Raw genomic sequence first — 22,767 nt, forward strand, 5'->3', positions numbered from 1 at the left:
AAGCACATTAGAGCATCGATGATGGAAAAACTCGTTTTTGAGTAATACATAATAAACATAGAGAGAGGGTGTCTATTTGAGACACTGTGTTCATCAGACATCCAAAATTATTTTTCCCCAGGAGAAGTACCTCAAAGGTACCAAGTATTAAAGAGGAGAGACATCTTTATTAGGGATGGTCTTACATTCATCTTCCATTCAGCGAGTACAAATTCATTTTTATCATCAATCAATTGGTTAATATGATTGATGCAAACCAACATTCCATCAAATCTCACAATTTTTTTCATTAACACAAACACTTATATATGTGGATACCAATTCCCAATCAAACTGCGATCACTACCTCGTTTGCTTTGTACTTCACTCTCAATATTTCATCTTAGCCAAAATTATATTTTCAAAGTACAACCACGACCTTGTTGGGTCAAATATGCTTGGATTGGTTGTTAGTGTTGGATAAAGTCTCACATTTGAGGGGATGATGTTGATGTGTCTAGTGGATTAAAAATCTCACATTAAATAAAATTGTAGATGTCGAGAAAAATACAATTAACAAAATCCAATATTTATAACCTACCTAATACCTTAATGTTTTGAGTGAAGATTTAGTGTCCAATTCATCTGTGTGGTTTCTCTTAGTCTGATGTAACCATTCAATCTAGTATTTTAATGCTCCATCGGAAGTTGCATGAGATTTGACTCATGATCCTCCGTTAAGTCGATACAAGTTATTAAAGAGTCTGAATGAAACAATGTTTCATGATCGTAAAAGATAGAGACATTGCATCGATCTCAACTCAAAAAACCTTTAGGCATTAGATATATTGATCACTTCTCTCATATATTCAACATTTTGCTCATTCATAGTTGAGATACAACTAACTAATCCATACTTAAACCCACATATTCACACATCTAATGCTAGAAGGTCTTGAATTCATTACTCAATCATGCCTTCATACAAACCCAAAACACTTTATGTTGATGGTTTGAGTTCATATGTGTGTCATTTGCATCTTTTATGTGTATAGGAAAAAATGGAGGATACAAAGGATCTTGAATCTTGAATCACTTGCAGCCAATGCATCTTGCAACAGCTATAGGTGATTCATAATTAATTCCTTTAAGATGAATGTAAGGTAAACTATCCTTGCTTTATCGGGTCTTCTCAACTTTGTCTAAAAATTCATCTATTATATAACTGTATTAATTAAAGTAGAAGTGGTTGTTAATATATTATGCAATTAATCGAAAGTTATTTTGACTATAACTTTTTTTATAAATAATTTTGGCCATAATTTAGAACATAGTTCATTGTATCTACATAATAATAATAATAATAATAATAATAATAATAATAATAATAATAATAAAAAACATGATTAGTTGAAAGATCCACCTTACCCTTCCATTCACAATTTTCATAAAGACACTCCTTTAGCCCAATATCACATTCATTACATTGAAAGTAATTATAGAAACAAAAAGGAAAAATAACTAATTGAAATGACCAATTTAGTTTCAATGGTTGTCTTGGTAAGATACAAGCACAAGCACGCACCCACCACACCCTTAACCACTAAATCTTTTTCCCAAATCATGCAGCATGAGGGGCTCCAACCAACATATTCATGGGCACCATCCCTATGCCACATCAACCACTTCCCCTTAATTCATCATTAAAAGTAGGAAACATAAAGATGCCCTTATCCCCACCTTTTTTCATTCAACAAGGCACCCTTCATCTCATTTGTATCCTTAGTCGGCATATTCGTTCTTTTTTTTTACTATCTCCGATGATGACTTTTGGTCGATGATTCATATGAATCAAATTAGGAAAATGTTACTTCTCAAGAAAAATAGCTTCAAGAATTTTTCAAGAAATAGTTGGCAAATTTTAATTGGATGATTTATTTGTCCACTTCCTATTTTTCAGCCACACCTCCTTGAATTGTGGCAAATAGTGCATTGTGATTAGCTATTCTTTATTCTTGAAGAATTCTTGATGTTATTTTTATAGAGATATAGCATTGCTCATCAAATTATTTTGTTTGTTTTTTTTTTATCAAAGTTGCTTATAATATTACCTTCATATCTAAATATAAAAATATATTAATTGTATTTATTAATTACTTATTGGTTATAAAAAAATTCCCTCAAAAAATAAAATATAGTTGAAAATTCTATAATCTATGCTTGTTTTAAGGTATGAAATTACATTCTTTATAGTGAGTACCGGAAAGACGGACATTATCTTGCCCATCTATTTGTATAGTGACTAGTTGAAAATTGGTAAATTACATTCTTTTAAGATAAGGTTTCTTAAAAAAAAATATTAGTATCTATAAACACTTTTTTTTTCTTTTTCAGAATCATTATTTTTCATCCCTTTTCTCTCTTTTTTTTATTTAAATAAGTGGTTTCTACATAGATTTGTTTTTCTTTCGTGCCTTTCAGTGATTTTTTTTGTGCGACATTATTTGCTCTTTCATCTTGTTAGAGTTTTTGTTTGATTTAAATTTGACGTATGAACTTCAAACTATTATAAACTTCAATCAATGAGTTTATCGTCAATGTTATAGATTCGAATGTATGGATATTTCAATCATTCTTATTTTGTCACATTAATAGATATTTTTTCATTTTATGCTGCTTGAGTTTTGTTTTCGTTGTAGTTTACCAATTTGAATCATTTGAATATTTTCTATATAAAAAATTCACCCAAAACACATAAGATATGCAATATGCATTTTAATTAACCACTCCTTGGCCCATGGTTTATGGTTATACTATCGATTCAATATGCTATATGCATGCATTGCTTACCCTTAAAACAAATTTACTTCAATAATTATATTCACAAGTGGTCCAATCCAATTGAAGATTAACGTCATGTAAACAATCATTATTCCTGTATACTGTCAGAGCTTATTTGAACCTTAAGCAATCGATCTTTGGAATATATAGCCACTGGCTAGTGCTGCATTTCCATGCGCAATCGATCTATGGATGAGCACGTTGGATTGAGTCTTTGATAGAGTATATTTTTCATTTTGATATGTCAAGTTGAATGAAAGACAACCTAATACAATGTGAACCGTTCATCTGATACGGAGTATTGTTCTTTAACATTGTGGCAGAGAAACAAAGATTGGTTCATTGAATGGTGCTTGATATATGTACGCAGTTATACAGCTAGCTACCTAGTTATCACTGGATAGCCTACCAAGTAGCTCTCTTGAAATGTACCAATTTATCTTTAACTAAGCAAGTTGTCTTCGCATTCAATTACTAAGTATAGAATCCGTAGAATAAATAAATTGGATCAATTTTTTTTTATTGAAACATTGTAAAGTTGTAAAGATTAGTGATCTTGTTAAGCTGTCAAAATAGACGTGTGTATTGGCCGCTTTGGTATGTTGGCTATAGGTTAGTTCGTAGTAAGCCGACATTAACTGACGTAACAACACATCATTGGATTTAGATGTATATGTAAAATAATTATACATTAATAGAGTATACTTATTAAACTCTTTTACATATATATGTATTAATTCATCATTCATAAATTTGAAAGAGTGATGAAGATGAAAATGCTTGGGATGATTGTTTTACCATAAAAAAGAGTTTCATCTGTAATTTGTATATGTTTTTTGCATTTGTAAAATCAAAAGTAAATATTTATATTAAAAAAATATGGTATAGATTTAAATTGCAAGAATAAAAACCAGAAAATGAGCTGTAAGTTGGGTGGCCACTCCTCAAGAAGGCCATAGACCAATTTAAAAGGAAAAATAAAAGGAATTTGAGAGTGCATTTTGAATGGGCTGTAGCCCATTATTATTATATCAAAAGGAATTAATCCCTAATTGGCAAGTAACTTATACTGGTAAGCTAATTGTTAAATTTAGTTGTACTAAATGTTTTTAATTTTAGTTGAAGTATTACTATGCTCTTCTTACTATTAAGCTTGTTATTTTAATAATTTATGTGTGGTTTTTCTTCTGTACGTGTGTGTCCGCTATTGGATTTTAATGTGCTTATTTTCACCATTATTGGTGATATGATATTTATGTTACGTTAATCTTTAGTGCTGCTAGAAAGTATATGTCATCCCCGTGAACATAACTCAATTAAAAGATATGATATAATATGTAAAGATTGGAGTTCGAAGTACGTATTCTCGACTTCTTCATTTAAGAAGTAAATTTCTAGATAATAAACTACTTTGTCAAGAAAATGTATAGGTTGTCTCCATTATTTTATGTAGTTGAAGTTTTTTGTTGTCTCGTGGTGTTTATTCTCTAATATTTGTGGTGTGATATTAGTTCAACTTTTAAAAAAAAAAAATGTTTCAGGTTTCCACAAGCAAAAAGAATTTAACATTGTGTGAATATTTCATTTTGAATACTCCAATGTTCCTAATGTCACAACACAACTCACATTCTCTTAAGGTGTTTATGACATGAGCTAGATTTAATCCGTACTAATGATAACGGTGATGTGTTTTGTGTATTTCAACATAATTTTGAATGGAATGGTTTCTTTGCAGCTCTAAATAAAGAGAAATGATTTGGTGACATTAAAACTGCAATGTCGATAACAGAGTTTTTAAGTTTACGTGTATTTTAAAATGTGTATAAGTTGTAGAAGATAAAAAATAAGAGACAAATAGAGATTATATGAACATGTATCATATAATAGTGTTATATATAAAAGGTCTGTATTTTGATATTCAAGTAACTACTCCTTTTATTTATGATCTTTGGTCTTTTAATATTTTTATGTATGCCCTAAAACTTTGATTGTTAAGAAAACATGATACAATTAAACACGTTTTTTCATGTGCACCTTTATATAAACCGAAATATACTATACAATTTCTAAATTTACTATATAAGCTGAGGGTGAATGGGTCTATACTTATATAAATTTTTTGTTTTTTATATGTGTGTTCAAAGCTTAAAGAATCAAAGATCATGGACAAAAGGAGTAGTTAGATTTCATCTGATCGCTTATGTACATGTATGATAAGACTTTTTGGAGTACAAAAAGAGAAGGATATACATTATGTGAATTTAATTTTATCATACCGTCGACAATAGAGATTTTTTTTTCCTGCCCCTATCACCAAAAAAATTGATATGTCTGCCCCTAGTTGAAAACTATTGATACAAATGCCCTTGTTCTCCAATTGAATTGTCGAACATAACCATTTTTTCAATGCTCTCTTCGAACTTGCAGGCTTTTTCTGAGTTCTATAGATGGAATGGCGAGCATTTTTATTTTTTAGGTTTTTTTTTTGCTGTTCTTTATTTGAAATGGCGAACAAACCATATTTTTTTTAGTTTTTTTTATGTTCTATTTTTAAAATGGCGAGCAAGGCTTCTTCTTTGTATCTATAATTTTTTTAAAATGGAAAGCATGACTAAAAGTGAATAAAAAGACAAGAACCCAATCAAAACTCCACCGTCATATGATCACCCTTGAGTTAACCATCAAATCAACAATTTTGCAGATTGAAAGTTAAAAGGATAATCAGGCCTTTGAGCATGCCACTGGACGGAAATAAAACAAAGAAGGACAAGAAAAACAATGGCATGCTCGCCATTTTGTTTATAGAACACAAAAAAAAAAAAGAACTTAAAAAAAACATGCTCGCCATTTTATTTATAGAACTCAGAAAAAGCTGCAAGTTCGCAGAGAGTGTTGAAAAAATAGTTATGCTCGCCACTTCAATTGAAGAATAGGGGCATTTGTATCAATAGTTTTCAACTAGGGGCAGACATATTAATATTTTTGGTAATAGGGGCAGAAAAATAAAAATTTCTCGACAATATGTCTGGTTGTAATGATAAGATTATGCTACGAGTAGTCAAAGAAATGTGTTTATTTTTGACAAATAGAAGAGTTATAGCGTGTTCATCTGTAAACATTTAACTTTAGGTACAAACCGTATCTGTGTTTTTCCACAATAAATGTAATCCAAACAGCCGAAAGGCAATTTTTAGAAAGAAGTCAAAGTGCATGTATTATTAGTTCAAAATGTTCTGTGCTAGCTTTAAATGAGATTAAGTCTAATGAATGAGATTGAATTCTCACTATGTGACGAGGACAAGGCAGTGGAGAATGACATTTGCAGCATCCAAATTCAAAATGACTCTCCAAATTATTAAGAAATGATTCTCACACCAATATTCTGACTCAAGTCCATAACATTGCATTTTTAAGATATTGTCTACGTCTCGTGTGATAATTCATAGCTTTACCATCTGTAAAAAATGTTTCGTTTGGATGAGAATTGTGAGTGTTATTTAAAAACTACTTTTAGTGTTGATTTTTATGTAATGTAAACTGCATTTTAATAATTTATATATGATTCCCTCGACAAAAAAAAATATATATATGATTAAATACGAGCATAATGCATGTGTATTGTTAGCTTTACAATTTGTATCTTCTCTCCTTTATTTAAAAAAACAAATTTGTATCTTCTAATTTCTCCTTTTATTTTCATAGTGTTTTGGGCCTATTTTTCTGTTTCTGACCCATTTTAGTTTATTTGGGCTTGCTTTGCTTTTTAGACCTGTTAATTTTTATACTTGAAGTTTGGTCTTACATTTTTGGGAATTACTTTTCCCACCCTATGGCCTTCTCCCGCGCCCTGTATAATTTTCAAAAATGCCCTTCTGCATTCCGGATTTTAAAATCCGGATTCATGTTTACTATTTCGGATTTTATAATCCGGACAATTCTTATGTATAATCAGCCTTCAGACTCTCTCACATTTCAGCAGTTTTGAGTTTTGCTTTTAAAAACAACAAAAAAAAACTAAGTAAAAAATGCTAAAAACCTATCAAATAAAATCATAAAAATAGCACCAAAAAATTTTAAAAATCAAATAAAACTAATGCAAATTTTTTCGGATTTTTCTGAGAATATGAAAAATTTTAAAAAAAATAAAAATGGGTCTAAACGATAGAATTTTGGATTTTGAGGGGCGGAGTCCCGTAAGAAGTCCCTTCTAAGGGAGTCATGGTCCTTGAATTTTTTCTGATTTTCTGGGGAAGTTTCGGAGCAATCCGATCAAGTAGCACGAAAACCCGATTTTTGACTAAGAACGTGTAACAATGACCCAAAAACAGAAGGATGAGAGTTAGGAAGATTAATATTATCCTTAAGATGACTATCCATGTTACAAACATGTTTAGAATCCGTGCTGATACAGTTCGGATTATATAATCCGAACTGTTTTACCTTGAACAAGGGTGTTTAGGGGGTTTCCAGATTATGTAATCCGGAAACATCATGTAACGTGCCCTATTTTTTGAAGTTTCCGGATTACAAAATCCGAAAAAATCCGTAACTCATTTTTTCACCCTTTAACAAAAGAAAACACCATTCCGGATTATAAAATCTGGAAACTCAAGGGCATTTTTGGAAAAAAAAAATAGGGAGCGCGAGGAAACCCATAAGGTGGAAAAAGTAAATCCCTACATTTTTTTATTCATTTTTTAAGTAGTCTAATAGTTAAAAAATCATCTTTAAGATGAATAAGTGAGATGTCCAAAGTTCAAACTCGGACTCTTACCTATTTTATGCAATGTTCCTTACCAATTGAATTAAACTTGCAAAGACTATTCATCTTCTTTCTTGTTCCATCAATGAATGCTTTTTCAAATACTTTCTTTTTCATAAACTTGGATTTTTAATATGGTATCAGTCCAGAACATTTTTTCTATATGATTGTTAATCTTTCTCCTCATTCAAATTTGAATATTGCAATAAGTTATTAATTGAATTAAATGAGAAAATTGTTGATTCAAGGAAAGGTAATTAGAATATCGTGTTTATTAAAACCCCTTGTTTTGTTCCACAATCGAGTGTGTCACACCGCATTTTCTGTGTTGTCCATTCTGAATGTAAGTTCTTCACGGTTATGTCTTTCATAAAAGGTACCTCGTTAGGTTGAGGAGTGTAGGTGTTTAATTCATTGATAGAGAAAAATGATGTTTATGTGAAGGATATGGTGATAGGTATTAGTGCATGAGGGATGTTGTTGGAACTGGAAAAAAAAACTTGTTTGTTTAGGAGGCTGAGATATGGTGGAGGAGTGTGAGATTTTATTGGCTAACTTTTCTTTGCATATAATTTTGAGGATTTATGATCTTGATCTTGATGGCATATCTTCGGTTAAAGAAACTTATGAACTGATATCTTATAAGCTTATGAGTTAAAGAGAATATTTAACAGATTCTCTTTTATATAATGTCATTTGGAACAACTTGGTTCTTTTGAGAATTTCCCTATTTGATTGGAGATTACTACATAGTACATAAGCGTCTTTCCATCAAAGATAATTTACTATAAAAAAGATTGCAAAATTTAGCACTGTCTTCTTGTGTGACTGGTTGTAATATGAATTAAACAACTAGTCATTTGTTATTTGATTTTAGGTGTCTCCAAAATTATTAGAGTATTTTATCTTAATTAGGAATCAGTTGTACAATGATAAAATAATTGTTTTTGTCATGCGATTAATTCATAGTTTTGATTTCTCAAGAAAAGAAAGTGAAAGAATGATTTCTTCCAATTTGGTTGGCAGACATTTGATCAATTTAAAAGCATCGCAACTATTTGGAGTTCGATTATCATGATTGCTTAACTCACACCTTTTGGACATGGTAAAGTTTTTGCTATGGTCATGGATCAAGTTAAAAGCTAAAAGAAAATATATTATATTTCTATCAATGAAACATTCAATCACTCAAATGTCTAGGAGTTGTTTATCGGTTTGGAGCCACCATTGTTTTGGTGTTATTTTGGAATTGTTAACTTTATAACTCTTCCATCCTAGCACTCTTTATGCTTTAATTTTTTTTTTTATATGTTATATTTTTGGCCTTCTAGAAAACCTCTTAGTGAAGTAAGGTCTTCATATTATTGAGAATTAAATAGTTAAATAAAATTTCTTTAAGAAGAAAAAAAGGACAATGACTCAATCGATATAGCACTTTGTGAAGAACGGGCTTTATATCACGCTTAAAATTATTTAGGAAAGAACGTGCATATTTGTATCACCCTTCTAAGCCTTAAAATTGCTTAGTATTATATCAATAGGGAAAAAATATATTCAATCATGTAGTAGACTCATCTGCATGCTAATTGTAACTAGAATTGAGTAAATCGTCTAATTATTCTTTGATTTTGTAGAACACTTTATAATACATATATAAGATTATGAAAATTTTCAAACTTCTTAAATTGTTAAGTTGATCTTAGTATGTAATCGTTTACTATCAATTATATTTTCTATTTTAACAACTTACTATCAATTTGGTCATTGCGCTCAGTGGCGGAGCCCTTCATGGGCTGAGGTGGGCCACGGCCCACCCCGAAAAATTAAAAAATTAATTACTATAGATCTATTTTGCGAAATTTTTTACAATTTTGTGTCGGTTTTAGGTTTCGGTGGATTCAAATTCCTACAAAGTGGTGTAGTGGCCCACCTGAAAAATTTAAATAATTCAATTATAGGTCTATTTTGCGAGACTTTAAACAATTTTTCAATGGTTATAGCTTTCCGCGCTTTCAAAAGTGACATACGTGATTTTTGTGATGCTTATACTTGACATATTAGCGGAGGCTTATAGACCTTCGAATTTGTATGGGTTTCAAATCTCTCGTATATTGTCCTGTCAACTGAAAATTCTCTCAGTTAACAGTTGTAATGTAAAAAAAAGTTTCATAATTTATAATAGTTGTTAAATATGGAATTATTTAAGTATTCATCCTAACTTTTTAGTCAAACTCCGTCATTTCAACTTCGTATTTAATGTTTATTACAACTTTAATTTGTGTTTATATATTATCTTCAATTTTAGTGGCCCACCCCAACTTTTTTTTCTAGCTCCACCATTGATTGCGCTTAACCATTAGACATCTTTTACATATATATATATATATATATATATATATATATGGGTTTGCTACAATAGACCCACTCATTTTCATGAAGGTCTATTTTAGCAACAAACACCTTTTCATTTGGACCAAAAGACCCATGTTTTTGTTTTTTGGGAAAATTAAAATTGAAGGGTACAAATGTGATTGTCATTTATTATTTACTTTTTCTTTTCTTTTTACGAGAACATTAATGGTCCTCTTCATTCTCTTTCTTCCTTCTCTTCACTATTTGTATCTCTGTTCCCTCACCACTTTCCTTGAAAAAACTTGATTTTCTTTAACCTCAAAAACACGTCATGGTTAGCTTCAGTCGCTGCCGGCTCCGCCACAGGATTTTTAGCTCCGCCACACAACATCTTTTTCGCAGTTATTCATGTAACAGTTTTGGGTCAGATAATTGCTTCACCTATTTGTGGAGTTTATTCTTTGACCCTCATCATGATATATCAATTTCATTAAGATAATCATCTACCAAATTACCATTGCAAACAAAGGACCCGTCTTAATTTAGAAATTGAATAATTAAATTTGGTATTGGCACTCTAATCTAATAAAGTTAGCTAGTTTGAAAATCACATATGTTTTTTCATTATGTTTTTTTACAGATCACATGTTTGTGCTGCCAATACAAGCAGTATGCTCATTATGCCAATACAAGCATTAAGCATATAGTATTCACGTGAATGGAAGTGATGAGCGGCAAATACAAAAGAAAAGAAGAGAAAACAGCGAAGAGAAGGAAGAAGGAGATAGAGGAGAACCATTAATCTTTTTTTTTTTGGTACAAGGAGAACCATTAATCTTCTCGTAAAAAGAAAAGAAAAAGTAAATAATAAATGACAATTACATTTGTACCCTTCAGTTTTAATTTTCCCAAAAAACAAAAACATGGGTCTTTTGGTCCAAATGAAAAGGTGTTGGTTGCTAAAATAGACCTTCATGAAAATGAGTGGGTCTATTGTAGCAAACCCCATATATATATATATATATATATATATATATATATATAAACATAATCCGACGGATCATTCAAAGAGATAAATTTGATGGTTTAAGCTACTTGAATTTTTTTTTGAAGGAATAAGCTACTTGAATTTGTAGCCTCTTTTTTTATGTCGATTTGGCCAGGGCTTATAAACTGGTCAAAGTTACCTTTGAAACTGCGACAGAAACAAATTTTTGCGGTACCAGTTGCTACTAATAATAAGCTTCATACTCATTTCTAGAGATTCCCACCTTGCTGTATTTGAGGGATTCGTCTATCTAATAAGAGTAATGATATTTTGACATCTATTTAATGACAACTTTGTTGACAACCTTGGTTTTCTCATTTCTTATTAGTCAAAAACAATGGAGAGAGAAAAAAGAAGAGAGAGGATAACAACATCATGTGAGTATGAGAGAGAAAGTTGTCCAAAAGTTGTTAAAAAGTGGTTGTCAAAATATTATTTCTCATCTAATAATAATGATCAATATATTAAGGACGTTTTGCAAACTTGGGACATCAATTAGACGGTGTTAGATTTAAGTCACCTGATGTCTTGCCAGAGAATGTTAGGGGGGTGTTAAATGACCCGCAAAGAAAGCTTGCTTTAATTAACTCAAAATAAAATATTCATCTAAATCTAAATGATCTACAATATTCATTCATTTTCTTTCCTTTCGAATTGAAACGTCTGTGAGAATACTGGGGACTTTTTTTTTTCTTTTTCTTTCTACCATATATTATGTATATGGATATGAATATGAGATCAAACTTCTGATCTCTTCTTTGAGGGGTTCAACCATGTTACCATTAGTCCATTTACAAATCCATTGTTGGTGTTTTGTGGCATTTCTTTTCCAATCTATTTCTATTTTGTTGCTTTTCACGAGTTTTCAATTGTGTTTGATGGACATGCAGAACACTCATCCAATAAAAAATCATTGATCTATCTATGACAATATATAAAGGGTATACATGCAACAATGGGCTAAACGTTTAAAACTACTAAGAGATTTAGACATAACTTCTCTACCCAAAACCTCTCTCTTATAAATCCAAGATTTTCTCCATTCCTAGTCGACATATGACATAATCACTCACACTTGAAACTCAACCTCCTTAAGTGTGAGTCACCCACATCACTAGCCTAATCCACACTAGCATCCCACTTCTGCTCCCTCATCGAGCCTAATCAGGGCTCTGATAACAGTTTGTTGGGGAGTTCGGGAAGCGTTTCGGGAGCGGCAATGAGTTAAACGTCCATGACCGATAAGAGACTTAGACACCACATCTCCACCTAAAATCTTAAGGCATCATGTATATTTTTTTTTTTGAAAGGAAGGCATCATGTATATGTATCTCCTCTCTTATATATCCAACATTTTCTCAATTCCTAATTGATGTGGGACATAATCACTCACACTTGAAACCCAACAATTTAAACTATTTTATCATTTTTATGATATTATTTAAATTATCAATTAAATAATAGATGGAATTTCATATATAATTGGAACAATTCACAACTATAAGATACATTTCACAACAATAGAAAGAATATTATACATTAAAAAGAACATATTTGACTTTGTATAAAAATATATTGTATTTTAGTGTAACATTTTTTTAATTTTATCTTTCATTTAATTATTTTTTATAATTTTATTGTTGTTTGTCAATAAAACCAAAAAAATTGACACTTTAACATCATACTCATATATGTAAAATAAATCCAATATCTTTGTGATTCAGTATTAAAAATTCTTGTTTGATATTATGTAAAGTTATTTTACATGTTCAATGCAGATTCCATTTTCTCTTAAATTTTCTATATGCATGCATCTTCCATTTTCTCTTAAATTTTCTATATGTTATTGGAGTATTTTTTAAAGTAAACTAATGATTAGAATTTACTTTTTAAAATGAACAATTAAGGTGTTTGAGATTCAAACAAAGATCATCATATATAACAATGTATCGTCCCGGTCAATTCAATGAATTAAATAACAGGAACGTTTTCTTTTCTTTAATTCGGAAAAAAAACACCCGATTCAATGAATTTCTCTAATATTTGATATGTTCTCTTTTCTGTAATTGGAAAAGGAGAAAAAAGCCGATTCGGTGAATTTCAATTTCAATCATTGTAATCAAACATAGGAATCCATCAGACCAACAAAGCAAAGAAGACCATTCTCGTTCATTCAGATGTAAATAAATGGTGTCCCACGTAAGCCAGATATTTCCACCACCCATTCGGTAACCTCCATTTCCAGGAATCTTCCCATCACAACACCCCACCAACTCAATTATTGTCCATACATACACCCCTACCCTTCACTTTCACAAAGCGCTTTTTTACTGGATTATGCTAACAAATGTCTATCTCCTAAGCATTTGTTAAGGTTTTAAAAATAGAAATAATTGTTAAATTCTATGTAAAATTTTATTTGTTGTTTCAATGTTTTGTAAACAATTTTTAAGATAATTTTTTTATTTTGAACTTCTTTTCAAGGTGGTCGAAGTTTGAAACTCAGATCTTACATATATTATACATTATTTATCATTACCTACTTTGAACTTCTAAACAAATGGCCACACCATGTTAGCATTTCCCTTTTTTGTTTAAATCATTTTTTCCCTCCTCATAACTAAATTAAGTATACCTCAAAATTACTCTACTTCACTCTCAAATTAGTTTATGTCTTTTCCAAATGTTTTTAAGTTAAATATTGTATTATTTTTATGTTTTTTTAACATGGCGGATACCATCGAAGGTATCTAACTTAAAAACATTTGATGAAGGTAGAGACTATTTTTAAATATTTACAAAGTTGATTACTGATGATTTTAGAGTTGAGAGTGGCTTATAGAAACATGGATGATTTACTCTAATTAAATTACATATCCACTCAAACAATAATAAACGAGAAAAATATATAACAAATAAAAAATGAACAAGAGATAAATAATTGATGATGATATAATAAAAGATTTTATATTATACTTATGTTATTAATATCATTATATGTATATCATGATCATGGTGAATGACATGATATATATGATCAACGCTGCAAGTCCATCATAAGAGAAAACTCTTGAAAACAGACGAACCCATCCCCGTTTTTATCAACACCTGCTATCATACGCCGACACTCCTCTAACGTGCACCGTTCATCACCAATCGCTCTAAAAACCCTTAACAATTCTTCTGCCGAAATTCTCCCATCCCGATCCGTATCAAACACTTCAAACGCTTCCCGCAATTCTTCTTCTGGATTCGGATCAGAATCGGAACTCGAACCGGAACCAATCCGGTTCATTATCGTTTCCACGCTTATACAACCCTTACCATCGCTATCAACTTCACTGAGCATCAACTCGATTTCTTCAGGAGTTGGAGGACGCGCTCCAAGGCGCGTGAGAACCGCTTCGAGTTCTTCACGCGAAACGACGCCGTCGTTGTCACGGTCGATTAAACGAAACGCTTGAGCTAGCTCACACTGGACATCAACGGTGATATCTGACCACTCACCGGAGACCTCCGGGAGGACGCTCGTCGGTGTTTGAGAACCGCCGGTGATAGGTTTGTGAACGGACTCATCGGAGGAAGAAGATGAACCGAATGAAAGTGGGTCGGATCTTGAAACGGAGGATTTCTCCTTCTTACGAAAGAGACGTTTGGGAGAGAGGTTTTTAGGGTTAATGAACTTCATGATGGAAAATGAAGATGTTGAGAAAGAAAGAGGGAGAATGAATAAGAAGGAGAGTTAGGTGTGTTGTGAGGGGAAAGAGAGAGGAAGGTGAAGGGGTTAAATGAAGGGAAGAGTAGCAGGTCCATTCTTGCTTCAAGTGTAGCTTCCACGAAGTTTCCTAACATTAATACTTTCATTCATAAATCAATCTGTTTCTATATTTATTTATATTTCATTTTTGTTTTGTTATTCTTACTTATTAATTAATTAACTTTAAAGAATAATAAATCATTATCTTTCTTTCTTTGTGTTATGATTTTTTATTTATGGTGTGAGAATATTAAACTAGAGCATTTGAACAACCATTTACAACAACTTTTATAACAACTTCTTTTCTCTCTCTTTTCATTGGTCAAAAACAATGGAGAGAGAGAAAAGAAGAGAGAGAATAAAAGTATAATGTGAGTATGAGAAAGAAAGTTGTAAAAAAGTTGTCACAAATTGGTTGTACAAATACTATCATTTCTCATTAAACTATGTGGGTGGGGTGGGGGTAAGGTGGGGTTGGGTAACTTTCCATGTATTTGTCTTGTTGAGTAAAAAACAAAGTACTATTTGTTTAGTCAAAAACCAAACTTTCCAAGTATTTGCTTGTCTATGCTCAAAAAAGAAAAGTATTTAGTTGTTTAACTAAGTTAAATAAATTTTTTGTTCTTAAAAATATGGTACATTTTGATTTTAATCTCTAAATATAAAAAAAAAATGTTAAAACTTTTGTTTTGTTTTTTTATCCCCGTTGAACATAATTTTAATATTTTCTTAAACATAATAATATGGACATATATCTTCAAAAAAAAAAAAATGGTCATACATGAATTAGTTGTGACTCAACTTATGTTGGTCCTTGTTTTACATTTTAATTAGTTTAATTGCATTTTGTATTCTCCTATTTTATCAAGCATACCGAAATACTCTTTTTTAAATTTATTTTTTTTGGTCTCTCAAATTATTATATTTTTTGTTCCAAACTATATTTTTTGGCTCCAAAGCAGTACCTTGGTAAGTTGGGAACAGCCTAAACATTTCCAAGATGAAATGAAGAAAAATAAGTGACAGAAGGAGTGTTTCAAATGTTTTCAAATAAGCTTATAAATTGGATGCTTAAGGGACAAACAAAAAAACTTTCCACATCACCACTTTTAGAGGAAAAAAATCTAGATTGAAATCAAAATTACAACAAATGTGACACTCAATGAACAAAAAATATTGATTTAAAAAGAGGGATTATAGTTGTGAGGGTGTTTTGGATATGAACCAAAAGCACAATTAAATTTTATGATTTAATTAATTTATGTAAATAGCGCTTAAATGAAATGGAAAAAAATCTTTTTTAACTTAACTAAAAGGTCTCGAATTCAATTTCGAGCTTAGACATTTAGCAGTGTTAAAACATTAGGAAGAGTTTGTCGTCTATATAATCGAGAGATTAGTTGGTACAATTGTACGCAGACAATTGTACGCAGAGATTAAGGGTCAGGACTTTTATGGTATGACAGACAGCCCTAAAAGTTGCGTCAAACAAAGTGGTTAAATACGAGAAAGCATGTTCTGACAATCAACATGCTTTTATACCATTTACTTTTGACACTTTCGGCTTCCTAGCATCAGATGCTGTTGACATTCTACATAGAGTCCAAAGGGTTATGCATAACAATGTTATGTCTCCTATGTCCATGAATGTTGTGTTTACGATGATTGATTTTACCATCCAAAAAGGTCTAACAGCGCAGTTTGTTGCCTGCTTGCCTTATATTCATGGGTAAGTAATATTGATAGTAAATTAAAATAATTGTTTTTATTTTGAAAAAATAAAAACCAAATTTTTGATGTGATTTTCTCATCCACACCATCCGGTTTGACCTTAGCCAATCATGCTGGCAAATGTCATGAATTTCAATAGAAACAAATAATAGAGTAATAACCATGTGTGTATTTTTGAAGAGAAACTTGAAGAGTCTATGTTGCAACGGTAACTTAAATGACTTATTAGATACAAACAAACAACTTTAAGGACCATAGATATATATTTTTCTTCTTCTGGAAATTATTATATTATTTATTTTATTTTATTTAAATTTGTATGAATAATTATTGAATTTAATTTTTACACATGAATCTAATTATCACTCCCTATGTACTGTATACATTTTTTATTGTCGGGGGTATATTTATTAAAAAGTTAGAATACATTATTGTATAAAACTTTAGTACAATTGCATTCATTTTGAATTTTGATCTTTGCCAGATATATCTGTTGGAATATATTAAAATTAATATGGTTTATGATATAATACTTAGGTGTAATTTAATCCGTGTATCCAATTTAATTTAGTGAAAAAAATGTTTGGTTGTTGTTAGCGTTCTATTTTTAAAAATAATAAATCAAACTAGTGTCCGGGGTTCGAACCCCAGACCTTGCATATAATAAATCAAACACTAGTGTTGGGTAAAATATAATTGAATTACTATGTTTTTTTTTTTGTGGTGTCCGAGGTTCGAACCCCAGACCTTGCATATATTATGCATTGTCCTTTAATTGAATTACTATGTGAGTAACTTTTTCTTTTCTTTTTTGAAACCTAATATGATACCCAATTAAAAAATTATTGATCAAATGTCATTATAATATTGATTATAAATATAAAAAAAATTGTGACAATTAAAAAATTCATACTATTTTCAACATAATTTAGGACTTTAGGTTCACAGATCTAAATTTATTTCAAGAACAAAAAAAATCATATTTCTTTCAAACGATTCAATCTTTTATTGAATTCATGCATTCTCTCAATTTTCCACATTATTTTTTCTTATATCGTCTTTAATTTTATTTATATTTTTTTTCCATCCCCTTTCAACTAAATTTGTACCTCCTTTTCTTTCTTTCTAGCTCTGTTTGGTCCAACGAGCTTATAGCTTATTTCAAGAGCTTATAAGCTATTTTTCAGAAGCTACTTCAAGTAGCTTTTGAGCTTATAGCTTTTAGCTTCTCATTTTTTCTTCCATATTTACCCTTATTATTCAAAGCAAAAGCTATCAGCTAATTTTACCAAACACTTCAACTAGCTTATCAGCTAAAAGCTATCAGCTAGCTTATCAGCTAAAAGTTATCAGCTAGCTTATCAGCTATCAGCTAATTTTACCAAACAGAACCTATCTCTTAAAATGTGTAGACCTCTCACACACCTATCATCATTTTCTATTTCCACTCTAGACTAGTACATATCCCTGGTAGATGGAACTGGTGTGATTTATTTAATAAGGTTAGTGAGACTTGCCCACTTTTATTTGTTCTTTGGTTCTTTGAGTTCGATGGGTGTGGGTGGGTGGGTGGGTAGGGGTAATCAAAAGTGGAGGAATCTAGGGAAAGTTGTTTTTTCCTTTTTATTCTAAAATCGTAAAAAGTGGTGTTTCTTTTCTGCTAGATTTTTTTTTTTTTGAATAATTTTCTTCTAGATTCTTTAACTTTCAACCGATGTATAAATTATTTTTAAGGCTTATTTGATCCATTGGTCCCCTAAATAATTTCAAGTTTTTATTTTGGTCCCACAATTAATAAAACGTACGTTTAAGTCCCTTAGGTTTTCCTCCGTTTGCCAAATAAATCCCGCCTGTTAAGTTCAACTCCAAATGTCCATGGTGGATCAACCTTAAAAATTGTCCATCGTAGACCTTATTAATTTTGTTAATTTTAACCATTCTATCTATTTATCATGAAAGAGACCCTTAAATCTTCACAAAAAACAATTGATTACCAAACTACCCTTGTCATATCTTCATCTTCTTGTTCATGATCTTCATAAAAAACCCAACAACAACATAGCAACTCAAATTATACAATAGCAACAACGACAACATCATCATCAATTCAATAGCAACAACAGCAACATCATCATCAATTCAACAGCAACATCGTCATCATATACACAGAATTCGGAATCATCATCAATTCAACAACAACATCATCACCATCTATCAAAATAAACCATCAGCACATCTATATGTTTCTAAAGTAAAGATCAAACGGTTTAAATTAAAATAATTAATAGGATCTATGGTGGACCACTTTTAAGGTTGGTCCATCCTAGACATCATTTGAGTTAAACTTAACGGTGAGGATTTATTTGGCAAACAGAGGAAAAATTGAGGGACCAAAAGGTACGTTTTATTAATTGTGGGACCAAAATGAAAACTTGAAATTATTTGAGGGACCATTGAATCAACTAAGCCTATTTTTATTGACGAGCAATCACTCATCCACTTTTAAAACAAATTTAATTAAATATTATGTTATTCCGTAAGTGTACCTCAGTTGATAACTATCAGAGATAATTTGTGTAGGACCGCAGTTCGAACCCCGGATTATACCAATGAAAATGAAACATATTAATTAAACTTTTTTCGTTTTATAGAACGGTGTAATTGTTTTGCTACACGGCCCGTTTTAAAAAAATTAATATTAAAGCATAAAAATAAAAAACGTAGAGTGTTAGAATTTAGCGCAAAAATGGTCGGACTTGGAGCATTGTCTGTGAGTATTATAAACTTCAGGGTTCAATTCATACATTGCAAAGTAGGCACGCGGATTCGCACGCGGATTCGTTGGGTTGCACTTGTGATTAGTTATTTTTTGTTAAAATAGATTAAAGTCGATCCATTTTAGACCATTTTCTCATGATGTATTCCCAGTTGGGTTATTCATGGGTAAATCAAATGCCCCTCCAATCTTTGTAACTCTTTCCTTTTATTTTATATATATTTTCTATTTTGCCTAAAAAAAAAACATTGCAAAGTAGGCACACGTTCAGTTTATAGAATATCCAACAAACCTAAATCCAATATAACAGGTTAGTCTTTTTTTTTTTTTTGAGAGAAACATTACATGTTAGTTTGAATAATTGGTTTGATTCGATTTACATTTTTTAAAATATGATGAGTTTAGTTTATATATATGTGATAGGAAAAAATGAACATTGTTGATAAGGTGAAATCCGACTAAGGTAGCGGTGTTTGACCGGAAAAAGACACTCTAATTTCAAAGTAGTCTAAACATAATATAATAGATGAATAGAAGAGAAATGTGAGAGATACTTGGTTAAGATATGACATGCTCTTTGTATAGGAAGGGGGTTATAACATCATCCACAATCGTAGTTTCTTAATAAGGACTCATTAAATGGACTTCACGTTACACATCACTTATTTATAATATTTTAATAAAAATACATACTAAGAACTCAATGACTCTAATAAGGGTTCCAATAAAAAATAATTAAATAGGCTCCACTAACTTGACATCATTAAACAAAAATAATTTATTTATTAAATTATAAATTACCTCATACTCCCCCTGGTCACATTTATAAACAAAAAATAACTTTTTAGGTACATCAAATAATTAATGTATCTAACACATAAATGTGACCGGATACATTAATTATTCAATGTACCTAAAAAGTTATTTTTTGCTTATAAATGTGACCGGAGGGAGTAATATTTAATTATAATCCTTAAAAAAAATTAAATTATAAAATATTTATTTATTCGTATGAACTTAAATTTCTGTCATAGTTGCTAATAATTTGAAAATGAAAAAACTTAACATTACAAATTTTAAATTCCTTCGTTAAAAAAAAATAATAATAATTTGCATGAATTACATTTTATTTAAAATGATGACAAATAGATAAAATAATATTTAAAACAACTATTAATTATTATTTTTAAAATCGAAACAACTATTAATTATTAAAATATTAATTCTTTTGTAAGCGGTGCCACATAGTACATATTTTATTACTTATTTTAAACATGGGACCAGTTAGTTGCCTAAGAGATAGAGGATCCTTATATAGTTATCCGTTCCTTAACGGAGACTCATTTTTTCTTCCTCCAATGGGGGGTCTTTAACAGAGAGTGGTCCTTGTTAAGTAAGGGTCTTCCATTGGAGATGCTCTAAGGCCTTATGTCTTTGGGCCATATAATAATAGGGTCGCATTAACTTAGTCGAAACATTTATGTCAATCCTCTTGTTTTGGATAGATCAGAGTCAGTCATCACAGAAGAGCATCTGAATAAAGCTCTTGATGGGATAAAGGCAAATGAGCACAAGAAGAAGGCATCTGAACTAACCTTCACTCCAATGGTTGAAGTAACTTCTGATATGGAGAAAGAAGCTGATGGGCAAGCTGTTCAGATGCTAGCTGAATTAAAAAGGAAAGAAGCTCAATACAATTTGGAGAGGGATCAAAGGCTCAAGGCTTCAGGTCTGGAGAATTGTGATGAATTTTTCAAGAAGAAGTCTGAAGAAGTCAAGGAAGTGGCTGTTAAAGCTTCAGAAGCGGTTCTGAAAGCACCTAGTACTATCACTTCTGAAGCTGGCCCTGCAGATCAGGTAATCCAGATTCCAGTCACCTCCATCCCCACTTCACCCTCTTCACCATTAGCACCTGAACCAATAGAAGACACTTCTGTCTTAGACAATCTTGCTCTCCACTACTCAGGTGAGTTACCCATAGACAAAGCCTCAGAAAAAGCCTCTGAAGCAACTCCAGAAGCAGCTGCTTCTGAAAATGTTGTTTCAGAAAACCCTCATCAACAAACACCTGAACCACAAAAACCCACAACACCCCCACAATCACCAATAGCCATCACTGACCCCCAACTCAACACTCAAACATCAACTTCACCACAACAACCACCATCTGAAACTGAATTTCAACCTTTACCTGAACACTCTCCTGAACCAACTCCCATGGATGTTGACATCTCCCTAGTCAATGTTCAAGCCTCAACCTCCACCACACACATTGATTCTGACCAGCCCTCATCTTCTAACACACAAACACACCTTACCATTCCAGTTCCTAACCCTATTCAAGACTTAGAAATCAGTGATTCTGATCTTGAAATCCTTGAACATCCACCCACAAACATCCTGGAATCTGGATATATCAATTCTGAGCCTCTGACAATCCTTAGTCAATTGCTTAATCTTGTGGATCAACGAAGGACAATTGATCTCACAAGTGCATATGAAGACTCCTGGGCATCACTTCAGAACCGGGCAACTGAGCTAATTGAAAGCTTAAGGGCTAAGTGCATCAGAAGCAAGGAAGCTTCTGTCAGGAAGTTAATGGAGCATCTGAATCAGAGTCTCAGAGTAAGAAGTTCTACACTGCTCCTGGCAAACCAGCCTTTCTTCTTAGAAACGGATTACTTGACCAGAGAAGCAAGGTTGTGTAAGCTTCTGAAGAAACAGATGGCACAGCAGCAGCAAGAAGCTAAGGAAAGGGAACAGGCTCTTCTCCAGAGGCAACAACAGCTTGAAGAACTGTTGCAGAAGAAGATTGAAGAAATGGAGGAGATGAAGAAACAACATCAAACCACCACTTAGTTGCACACCCTTGTGTTTTTTCTTTTTGTTTGTTGTTTGTTTTGAATTCCTAGTCCTTGCTTCTGAAACCATTCTGTTTTAATTCTCTTTGCCTCTGAATGCTTACTGATTCTGACTGTTTAGCTGCTTCTGACAATTGAATATACATGATTTTTGCTCTGATTTATTTAGTTCATTGCTTAGTATACTCTCTCACGTTTGAGTTTTTCTCATATCTTTTTGTCTTTTGTGCTTAGATTTATTTTAATTTTTTTTGATAATGACAAAAGGGGGAGTATATGTGACAAGTATTTAAAGGCTCTGAGCCCCATTAATGGCATTTGAAGGCTCTGAGCCCCATTAATGGCATTTGAAATTTTTGAAAAACTTCTATCTTTTTACCTTATTGGTATAAGCTATGAATGAACGAAGGAGTATCAAAATTCAAGTAAAGTTAATTGAACCATTCTTCTTATCTATAAGTAAATTCTTTCAATGATTCAATTTTGCTTTTAAGCTCTGATAATAATTATTGCGCGCAAAATGAATTTAATTAACCTGGATAGAACTTAGGGGGAGCTTACAAACCTCACCTTAAAGACTATCAGACTCAGGGGGAGTTTGAGCTTACAAACCTCAGATTCTGAGCTTACAAACCTCAGAACCCCAAAGTCAACTTGTTA

At 31.5% G+C, this 22,767-nt stretch overlaps 1 protein-coding gene across 1 annotated transcript; it reads right to left on the bottom strand.

Annotated features, from left to right (window-relative positions):
* Positions 1 to 13,923: 13,923 nt before the first annotated feature.
* On the bottom strand, positions 13,924 to 14,843 carry LOC146909707 (putative calcium-binding protein CML35). The gene has a single exon (XM_085722393.1). It carries the CDS (start codon positions 14,668 to 14,670, stop codon positions 14,020 to 14,022), a length of 651 nt encoding a protein of 216 aa, XP_085578519.1. The 5' UTR covers positions 14,671 to 14,843; the 3' UTR covers positions 13,924 to 14,019.
* Positions 14,844 to 22,767: the final 7,924 nt, after the last annotated feature.

This window comes from Medicago sativa, chromosome 7 (genome assembly GCF_051527215.1).
Source record: "Medicago sativa cultivar Bolivia chromosome 7, Bolivia_mono, whole genome shotgun sequence".
In the NCBI taxonomy this organism is placed as follows: domain Eukaryota; kingdom Viridiplantae; phylum Streptophyta; class Magnoliopsida; order Fabales; family Fabaceae; genus Medicago; species Medicago sativa.

What these genes read in the sequence shown, in the direction of transcription:
- LOC146909707 (XM_085722393.1), bottom strand. Translation starts at nt 14,670, where the DNA reads ATGAAGTTCATTAACCCTAAAAACCTCTCTCCCAAACGTCTCTTTCGT.